The sequence below is a fragment of the Elephantulus edwardii genome, unplaced genomic scaffold (genome assembly GCF_000299155.1).
Source record: "Elephantulus edwardii isolate Elephantulus edwardi_28Jun2011 unplaced genomic scaffold, EleEdw1.0 scaffold00161, whole genome shotgun sequence".
Lineage (NCBI taxonomy): Eukaryota > Metazoa > Chordata > Mammalia > Macroscelidea > Macroscelididae > Elephantulus > Elephantulus edwardii.
The window spans coordinates 116690-126945 of record NW_006399911.1 but is presented as its reverse complement, the minus strand read 5'-3'; the positions used below and the strand labels follow the sequence as shown (position 1 = coordinate 126945).

General features: G+C 38.1%; 1 protein-coding gene across 1 annotated transcript in view; it reads right to left on the bottom strand.

Annotated features, from left to right (window-relative positions):
* Window positions 1-2877: 2877 nt before the first annotated feature.
* The window catches only part of LOC102872079 (DNA repair protein XRCC2-like), an 18124-nt gene continuing 10745 nt past the window's right edge, over window positions 2878-10256 (bottom strand). Inside the window, exon 3 of the mRNA XM_006895183.1 lies at window positions 2878-3602. Coding sequence (XP_006895245.1) covers window positions 2878-3602 — 725 coding nt within the window. The remainder of the gene's footprint in view (window positions 3603-10256) is intronic.

Here is a 10256-nt window from a genome sequence, read left to right as displayed (position 1 = left end):
AAAAAAAAAAAAATGAAGCAGCAGCGAATGCAGGGTGCTTCCCTGGGACCAGCTGATGTCTTTGAAGCACGAGAGTGAGTTCACCTTTGGATTAAATCCAACTCCTTAAAGATTATGCCTGCAGGATAATCTGTCAACCATTCTAATAAGTCCTACAATCATGAGGATAATCTGTAAGTTCAGTGTGACCACAGCCATTGCAATGAGTAAGCCGACCCAGTAACAGAGCAGTGAGAGCCTTGAGATAGACAGTTAGTTAGAACTATTAGAAGTAGGTTCAGGGAGTGTGCAGGCATGCCTGATCTCATAGGGATTGGTTTAGTGCTGAAGATGTTGTAGATGTGGACTGTTCCTTCTTGTGGAGTTACTGTAGAGCAGATGTGGTTGCCCTGAAGCCTGCTGTTCTTATTTTTACAAATAGATTGTTAGAAGAATAATTTTTTTTACAAATAAATTTTTAGAAAATTAGAAATAAATAAATTTTAAATTTAATTTAAATTTAAAGAAATTTCATTTAAATTAAAAACTAATAAATTTTGTACAAATACATTTTTAGAAAACTAAAAATGTAAGGATAAAAATAATTTTAATTGCTGTAGAGTCTCTAATCTGATGATTTGTGTGACTGATAAATAGGGCATTTCAAGTAAGAACAACTTAGCGGGAAAGGGAGAACAGAACTCAGGTTTCAAATCCAGACTCAGTTCATGTGGGCTAGTCATTGGAACCACTCAAGCCTAGATTTCTTCTTTGTTAAGTGCTACTGTTCTGAAGATGATGTGAGGATTATAGAACACCAAAGAATATGAAGACCTTAATGTAGAACTGAGGTGCACGAAGCTGTTGGTTTTGACAATATTTTTTGACTATGTAAATGTGTTTAAAGAATGTTAATGTTAAACCTCAGACAATTTACTTTCTCATAAATACAGTATATTGGTAAGAGTTCAACTGCTGTTGGCCTTCTGATAGACCAGTTGTGTCAATTTGGATCCCTATCTCGCAGTTAGCTGGAGGCTGGCTAGTAATTCCTGGATTGATTATCATCTCAAAGCAGAGTGCTGACCTATGGGATCTGAGGCTTATGATCCAGTGATAAATTATGCAAATCCTTCTTCCTTTTAATCAGAAATGAGACTAGTGAGCATAAAACTAGTGGCATATGCATAAAAGAAGCCAAGAATTCCTCTGTACAAATGACAAAGAAGGGCATTGCTGGTAAAATGTAAATTTTGCATATCCATGAAGACATAAAAATGCATACTCAGTCAACTTGGTTATTCAAATTAATTGAGAGAATTATGCAAGGTATGTAAAATATGTTATGAATATGCAAAATATGCAATATGGCCAACTCTATCCTTGAAATACCCTGGAGAGAAAAGTAACAAGACTACTTTTTTTTTTTTTTTTAGTTAGGTAAGTTTATAGTAATCATTTTAATGAGACATAACATACATTAATGGACAGACCCATGAAAATAACATCAGTGCATTTCACTTTCACTTCATGTACGTGGGTGACATGACAATCTGACACACGTGCTGAATGGGAGCATTGTGGTCAATCTGAACAACAAGCATCAAAATCATTTTGTTTTTTCTTAAAATTGTATAAATAGAAGTCCTAAGATTTTCTTCCTTCACTACACTATCTTCCTTTGGCCCTTGAGATGCATGCTCCCCACTGTGGCTTCACTGGTCCTCATGGCACAGGACAGCCTTGTCCTGCCCTCAGCTGAAAGTCACTCCATCAAGTTCAGAGCATGTCTGAATTATTATAAATGAGTAAAAAAAATACTAGTAACATACAGTTGTAGCCTTCACTTATTACTCAACATGGAAATGATACATATTTCAAAACCTACATCAACAAAGTCATTGGGGTATATCATTTGTCTTTACTTGAAAAATTATACAAAACCAAACCACAGTGCAACTTCCTGGCATTTAGTCCTATTTAGTCCTGGTATTTAGGTGTGAGTCTAACAAAAATGCTCTGAGACTTCATAATCTAGTTACTCAGAAAAAAAGGATGTTGTTGTTGTCATTGTTATGTGCCGTTGAGTCACTTGTGACTCATAGTGAGCCTCTGTACAACAGCTCTGAACACTGCTCTATCTTAAGCCAACCTCATTGTCTCTGACACACCTATCCCCATTACCCTAGACTGAGTCAATCCACCTCATCTACGCTCTTCCTCTCCTGTGCTGTCCTGCCACTCTTCCAAGCATGATATTCCTGCCCAAGGACTGGTCCCTCCCTGCAACATGCCCAAAGTATGTCAGACAGAGCTTCAGAATCCTTGCCTCCAAGGAGCATGTTGGTTTCAACCTCTTCAGTACAAATCTGTTTATTCTCCTAGCAGTCCATGGTATATTTAATACTCTTCTCCAGCACCACAACTCAAAGGCATTGGTTTTTCTTCTATCGTCCTTCATGAGAAGCAAATAAATAGCCTTGAGTTTACTATTCCTTACACAGAAATTAAATATAATTTTTTTTCAGTCATAGTTTGCCAAAGGAGTAACAGGAGATATTAAAAATTCACCTAAACTTTTAAAAATACTTCAGTGCATTTTTAAAATGTGAAACAAAGTTAGAAAAGTCCATATTTTTAGGTTTAATTTTTTTATATAATTTATTTAATTTTGATACAAGTTTATTACAAAATTTAATTAATATCTGATTACTCTTCAATAACCTAAAAACCAAAGTCTGAAGTCCTGCTGTGTGAGTTTAAGAAATTGATTTTATACAGAAATATTGCTGTGGTAATTCCCTTGGGTCTAAAATTTTAGAAACACAACATTCGACTATATAAAAGGCTTTTAATAAATTGTACATTATTTTGCAAGAGACTAATTCATGATACATATTAAGAAAATTCAATCCCACTTTCTCCAATAATAAAAAAATGCTTTTTTAAACGATTACTTTTCAAGTTTCGTGAAACTAAGGCAAATTGGTTGTTCCCTTGAGAATCCTCTTGTTTGGAAAAAAAAAATCTGTGCTTTACCATCTGTTGCCATGTCTTACAGAGATAGGGTCTGTAGTCTATGTAGTCATTTCCTGGGCACTTAAAGTCAGAAGCAGAAGCTCCTTCTGTTGAGTTGGTGGATTTCTGCATGATGCTTTGTGTTGATGCAAAAAGAATCAAGCGATACTCACTCACAAGTCTCTCTAAGAATTGAGAACACTTCCTCAGAGTAGATTCCTGCAAGTTAACACTTTCTCCTCCATTGGCTCGGTCTATCCAGTAAAAAGCTGACAAGCTATCCAAAATCAAAAGGCAAAGCGAGGGGTGGCTACAGAACATAGCTTCCAGGGAGTAAAGTGTAAGAAGTAACTGGGAGCTGCTATTGCAGCATACCAAGAACAATCTCCCAAGACAAGACTTGACCGTCTCCTCAGAGCTTTGGGACAGTTTGTGCTCAAGAACCGTCACAAGGCGAAGCATATCAAAGTGGTGATCGGTATCAATAAACAAGACTTCTATTTCCAGGCCATCTTCTGACTTTGGAAGTATACACCGGGCTGTCAAATGATAGAGCATTTCTGTTTTTCCTGTTCCTTCTGGACCATGGAATTCAAGAATATCACCTGTGGAAAAATGTGTAATGTCAGTTAAAATGCTGCAGTATAGTAATAGGCTGTAAAGGAAAATAAATCTGCAAAAATGTTTTAAAACACAGTTACTGAAGGGAGCTCTGATGGCCTAGTGGCAAGAAGCTACACTGCAATCCCAGAGGTATGCGGCTCAAATGCACCAGATGCTCTGCTGGAGAAGGAGGGGCAATCTCCTGTACGAGTCAGATCTGATTTGATGGTACACACACACAAAAAGAATAAAATTTAGAAAACAAAAAACCAAAAAAACACAATTACTGGCAATGTGAAATAAAATCTAAACCTGTAAGTCAAAGTGGCTTAAACAAATACAAATAAGTAAGGAAATAAAAAGTAAATAATAGCTACAAATATAAATTTTATGGGGTTTTACCCAAACAAGAATGAAATTTTGGAAAAATGTAAATAGGTGAGCCATTAAATTTCCTATTTGAGGAAATATCAATTGGCAGCAAATAAAAAAACACACAGCAGATATAAAAATATTTTGCTAAGAAAAGGTGAAAAGGCAAGAAAGCTACTGACTGGGAAATTATCTTCAGACATTTTAAAAGTGACAAGAATTGAATAACCAAAGTATATATGAAATTTTGATAACTCTGATAACTAACAAAAAGACAATCCAATAATTTAATGGAGAAAGGACTTGAATAGAACTTTCAAATGACCAATTAACACACAAAAAGATGCTCATTGTTATTGGGCAATGCTGTTGTTATGCCATCGGGTTAGTGACCCCATGAAAGGCAGATCTGAACCCTGTCCTTCCTGCGCCGTCCTCCTCACCTCTGATACACTTGAGCCCATGGCTGCAATCATTATGTCTATCCATCACATTAAGGTTCTTCCTCTCTTTCACCCTCCACCTTTCTAAGCATGATAACCCTTTCTAAGAAACAGCTTCTCCTAGCAACATGCCTAAAATACACAAGACAAATTTTTGCCATTCTTGCATTGAAGGAGGACTCTGGCTGCACTTTTCCCAAGACACATCTGTTTGAGGTTTTCTTCATAGTCTCTGGGATAGTTAGTGCTCTTCTTCAACACTACAACTCATCAATTCTTCAGTCATCTTTATTCACTCTCCATCTCTCAAATGCATAGTAAGGAACTGAAAAGACCATGGCCTGAATTAGTTGCACCTAAGCCTTCAAAGCGACATCACTGCACCTCAGCAGTTTGGAGAAATCCATGACAGTGAACTTACCCAATGCAATACATCTACTGATTTCCTGACTGCAGGTACAAACCAGGGAGCTGATTGCTGATACAAGTACAATAATTAGTGTAATTATTGACAATTTCAATCCTTTTTCCACCTATCATGATGTTGTCTATTGGCCCAGTAGTGAGGCTTTTTATCTTCTTAATGTTGAGAAGCAATCCATGTTCAAGGCTATATAGTCTTTGATCCTCTACAGTAAGCATCCCAAAGCCTCCCAACTTTCAGTAAGGAATGCTGTGTCATCTGTAGAACACAGATTGTTGATGAGCCTTCCTCTCATCCTGATGCCACATTCCTCTTCACAGAGTCTAATTTCATGAGTGAGCTGCTCAGCATTACCAACTAAATAGATATGGGGAAAGGATACAAACTTGACACACAGCCTCCTGATTTTAAAACATGCAGCGTTCCTTTGCTCTGTTTGGACAACAGTTTCTTGATCTAGGTATAGATTTCTCATGAACACAATTAAGTGTTCTGGAATTCTCATTCTTCTCAATGCTAGTAATAATTTGTTATGATCTGGTCAAATGCCTTTGCATAGTCAATAAAATACAATAGACATTCTTTTGGTATTCTCTGCTTTCAACCACTTCATGCTTGCTGGAATGGCTAAGTGTAAAAACGGGGGGGTGAGGTGGGTAGCACCATCTGACCTGCACTAACTTCACCTCTCAACTCACTGCCAGGAAGTCAAAATGGACTCATAGTCTGTAAATCAAACAGAAAGAGACTGCCCATCTTTCTCCCATTAAATAGTTGGTAGATTTGAACTGCTGGCCTTTGGGTTGACAGTGCAAGAACTTACCCTCTAGGCCACCAGAACTTCCTCCAACAATTCTACAACTAGGCATATATTAAAAAGATATAAAAAAGCTGAGACTCAGCTGAGACTCAAAATGAGGCTTGTATACCATATTCACTGCATTCCCATTCACAATAGCCTAAAAGTGGAAACAATCAATCCAAAAGCCCACCAAAATGTGGCATATACATACAGTGAACTACAACTCAGCCAGACTGGGAAATGAGCCTTTATACATGCATGGCTGGAGCTTAAAGGCATTATCTAAGAGAAGTAATCACAAAAGGGCAAATACTGTATAACCTCAGTTATATAAAAATGACAAGAAAGGGCAAATTTCACGTTTAGCAAGGTGGGAGGGAAGAGGAAAGTAGTTATTGCTCAAAATTTACTGAATTTAGACTTATAGTGAAGGAAAATAGTATTAATTGTGGGGTTTCTTAACTGATTGTTGAACACTGTCAATAAGCTGTATACCAGTAAAAAGTTAAATTGGCAAAAGTTTTGTGGCAGACATTTTAAAATGACAAAAAAGAAAACAAAAAAAGAATAGCTGCCGAGGCTTCCTAGGCACACCGAAATACCTCACAGGATCTAGTTCCCTGTTTAAGTTGATTACGGCTTCATGGGACATCTCAGTATTGGTCCAATAATGTGTTCAGTGCTTCTTTTTACCTCCTAGAGCTCTAGTGGCCTAGTGGGTAAGGAGTTATGCTGCAGACCCAAAGGCACTCCTAGGAGGTTTGACTCCACCAGTTCTCTATGGAAGAAAGATGGGCAATCTCCATGCAATTTGCAGCCTCTAAAAACCCAGTGGAGAGTCAGCTGACGTGTTCCAATTTGATAGCAATGTGTGAGTTAAGAATTAGCTAAGCGAATTCCTGGGCTCTTAATAGTTTGTAAGAGGCCACGGAAGGTACAACTGCTCATTATTCACGGGAGCGACTGCAGAAGGAGAATCAAGAACAGGAGGAAGCACAATGTGTAGCTAACTGCTTCTATGAACAACCTGTCTAACCCAGCACACATCACCTCTGGCAAGTGATTTCCCAGAATCTATTTTTCCCTTCTTCCTTAAGTAAAAAACCCTAATTTTGTTTGAAAAGGCAGTATGTCCAGGTTAAGAATCATTTTTTTAAAACTTCCCTAGCCAAAGCCATCTAGTAAACTCCAGAGACCCTGCAGGATAGAACTCAGAACGACCCCATAGGGTTTCCAAGGAGATAAATAAATCCTTCTCCCACAAAGCTACTTGTGGGTTTGAATGGTCAACCCTTTGCTTCACAGCGCAGTACTCAACCCGTTGTTCCTCTAGGGCTCCTTTCCTTTACAAAGAGGCATCAATGAGGTGCATACTGATGTCACGGGTGATCCTTAAGTTTGGCATTCCTGAAATTTGTGCCACTGTTCTGCCCTCCTGCATCCTCTCTAGAGGTGAAGTGACCATCTTTAAGGAAATAAGGATGACAGGCACAGATGAACTAAAGATGCAGAAGAGGAAACCAGGAGGCCCCTGGACTGTGATAAAAAACGTGGGGCCCCATGCCAGCTGGGCACAGCATCCTCTCTGCACTTGATCTGTGAGGGAATAACCCGCGGTCTGGTTAAACAGTAGGCTGGAACCCTGCTCAGCTTAATACAGCTGAAAGCAGGAATCCCTAATTTAACATCCCTCAAGGTTACTGGCATGTAACTGTGGAACATTCTTCATTGCAGAGTTTCACATTTTCTAGGCTATTATGAGCCATGGTTGTCCAGGCCTAAATGCCAACAAATTTCCTCCAGAGAAAGAACATTACACAGCACAGAAGAGGGATTAAAAAAAATTAAGTCATGTTAAATAGTACCCAATGCATAGAGAAGTTCTGATAAAGAACAATAGATGAGGACCACTGAATTGTTCCAAGATAGCGACATTATCCCAGTTACATGGAGTTCACAGAACCACAGTTAAAGTATAAATCTGTGAGTTAAAGTTGAAAAATAAATTCTCCGAAAACAGTGAAAAGCACTACAAAGACACTTAGAACTTAGAGTGAAACAAGGATAGAAACTGGACTCTGTAAAGTTTAGGGAGCATATGAGTAATTAGAAAATGTACATTCACTATTGAAAAAGTGAAAACATCCAACAACAGTCACTTGAGGCTAGAGGGACAAATCGAGGTTAGTTTAATTAAGGAAAATCACAACATATTTTGAAGTTAAAGGGAGGAGTGTCACTGAGAGACAGAAAGACATGCTTACTGGTCAGAGGGCAAGTATGAAATATCTATGGTTTCTAGACTTTCAGAACAGATAAAATTCTAAGTATTTTTCTTGCAGAGAGTGGTTTCCTAGTAAAGATCCTTCTGCATAACTGCAAAGACTAGGCACTTAAAAGCATTCACCAAAATGTTTTAACATGGGTCTTTAAAATTTACATATTAACTCAGGATGTACACGCAAATCTCAAGAATGCCTTAGGTGTGGTTCAAGACCACAATCAATCAATCAATAACTAACTAACTAACTAACTAACTAACTAACTAACTAACTAACTAACTAACTAACTAAATAACTAAATAACTAAATAACTAACTAACTAACTAACTAACTAACTAACTAACTAACTAACTAACTAACTAAATAAATAAAGTGAATCATGAATATTTTGGGGGTTTCCCAAAGCATATAAAAACGTTATTCACACTATGCTATATGAGGCATGCCTGCTTGAGATAGGTAGTACAAGGGTAGTTGGTGTGGTTAGGTGCCGCTGAATTGCCTAAAACTCCTATGACCTAAGAAAACAGATGTCAACCTTGCCCTACCCTGTGCCATCATTAAGATCTCTCACATGCTCAAGCTCACCACTGCAGTCACTGTAGCAATCTATCGTGTTTGAGGGTCTTCCTCTCTTTCTCTGACTTTTCCCAGCATGATGTGTTCTTCCAAGGACATGCCCCAAGTATATGAGACTAAGTTTCATCAGCTCGCCTATAATAAACACTCTGGCTGCACTTCCTTCAAGTCAGATTGTTTTTTTCTTTTGCAAGTCCACAGTCTTTTCAATACGCTTCACTAACATTACATTCAAAGGCAATGATTCTCCTTTGATTTTCCTTATTCATTGTTCAACTTACACATACACGTACAGGCAGTCCTCAATTTATGGTAATTTGGTTTATAACAAACCACACAGATAGCTATCTGGTTGGGAGTTTTGTTGCGTTTTTTTTCCCCCTTTGCACTTTTTTTCCCTTTTGTCCATGCCTGACCCAGGCCATGGTCACTGCAATTACATGCTATGCATCAGAAAGCTGGACAATGACTAGGGATAATAGGAGAATTAATACCTTTGAGTTGTGGTGCTGGAGAAGAATACTGAATAGGAGAACAAACAGGTTAGTCCTGGAGAGAGTGAAACCAGGCTGCTCCGTAGAGGCAAGAATTCTGAAGCTCCATCTGAAATACTTTGGACATGTTGCAAGGAGACATCAGTCCTTGGAGAGGGACATCATGCTTGGGAGGGTGGGGGGACAGCACAAGAGAGGCAGATCCTCGATGAGATGGATTGGTTCAGTGACTGGGGTCATGGGAGTAGGTGTGTCAAAGATGATGAGGTTGGCTCAGGACAGAGCAGGGTTCAGGGCTGTTGTACACAGGGTTGCTATGAGTTGCAGGCAACTCCATGGAACATAACAAGAACAACAACGTAATAGTATATAGTAAAGAGTAATCTGATAATGCCAATGTGGAACAGCTTATACATCACAAGGAAAGGGAACTGACAGAGCAGGATTTAATAGATTTTGAAGAGGGGAAAAAATAAAAGGATGAAGAATAATGGGAAAAAGGAAGGAGGGAAGTTCAGGAATATTTTAAAGTGAAAGGATGAGCAGAAGATTGTTTAAACCCAATCAGGGATTTCAGCTGCTTCAAAACACGGATCTCAACATTGATCACTTTGCTAAGGCTGACAGACAGATTTAAGAAGAAGTGAGAAGTAAGCATAATATATATATATTTCAAAAGGATCATACAGACAACTCTCAGTCATATTCTGCCACTCCATTCCCCAGGTTAACGTAAACGATTTAGGCCCTTCTAGAAACAGACCTGTTACCACAGCTGACAAATGGCAAAAATATCCAATTCCTGTATTGGAGTAAACATTCAGTTTTATTGGTCACTAGGGTAAATCTTTATGATTTGTGTATTTTCCATAATCTAGGTATGTATTAAAATACACACATAAATTTATATGGAAAGTTTCCAACCCCAGAGACAAATAAAGGTCAGATTTATAAAAATACTGATAATAACAGGCAATGATAATAAAAAGTTTAGAAAATGAGCTATTGTATCAGAACTGACAACTACAGAAACATGTCTTAAGTGGAGTACTACTACTTGTATTCCTTAGCTCCTGGTGTGGGATGAACGAAACTAAGAAGAAATGTCTAAGGTTAGTCCCTGTTTAAGACATTATTAGGTAGATAAAAATACTCCCTTTCCTATGCTGCATTGAAAAACAAGGAACTCATGCAATATTATTCAAAATGGGTGAACCTGGAGGACATTATGCTGAGTGAGGTATCTCAGTCACAAAGGGA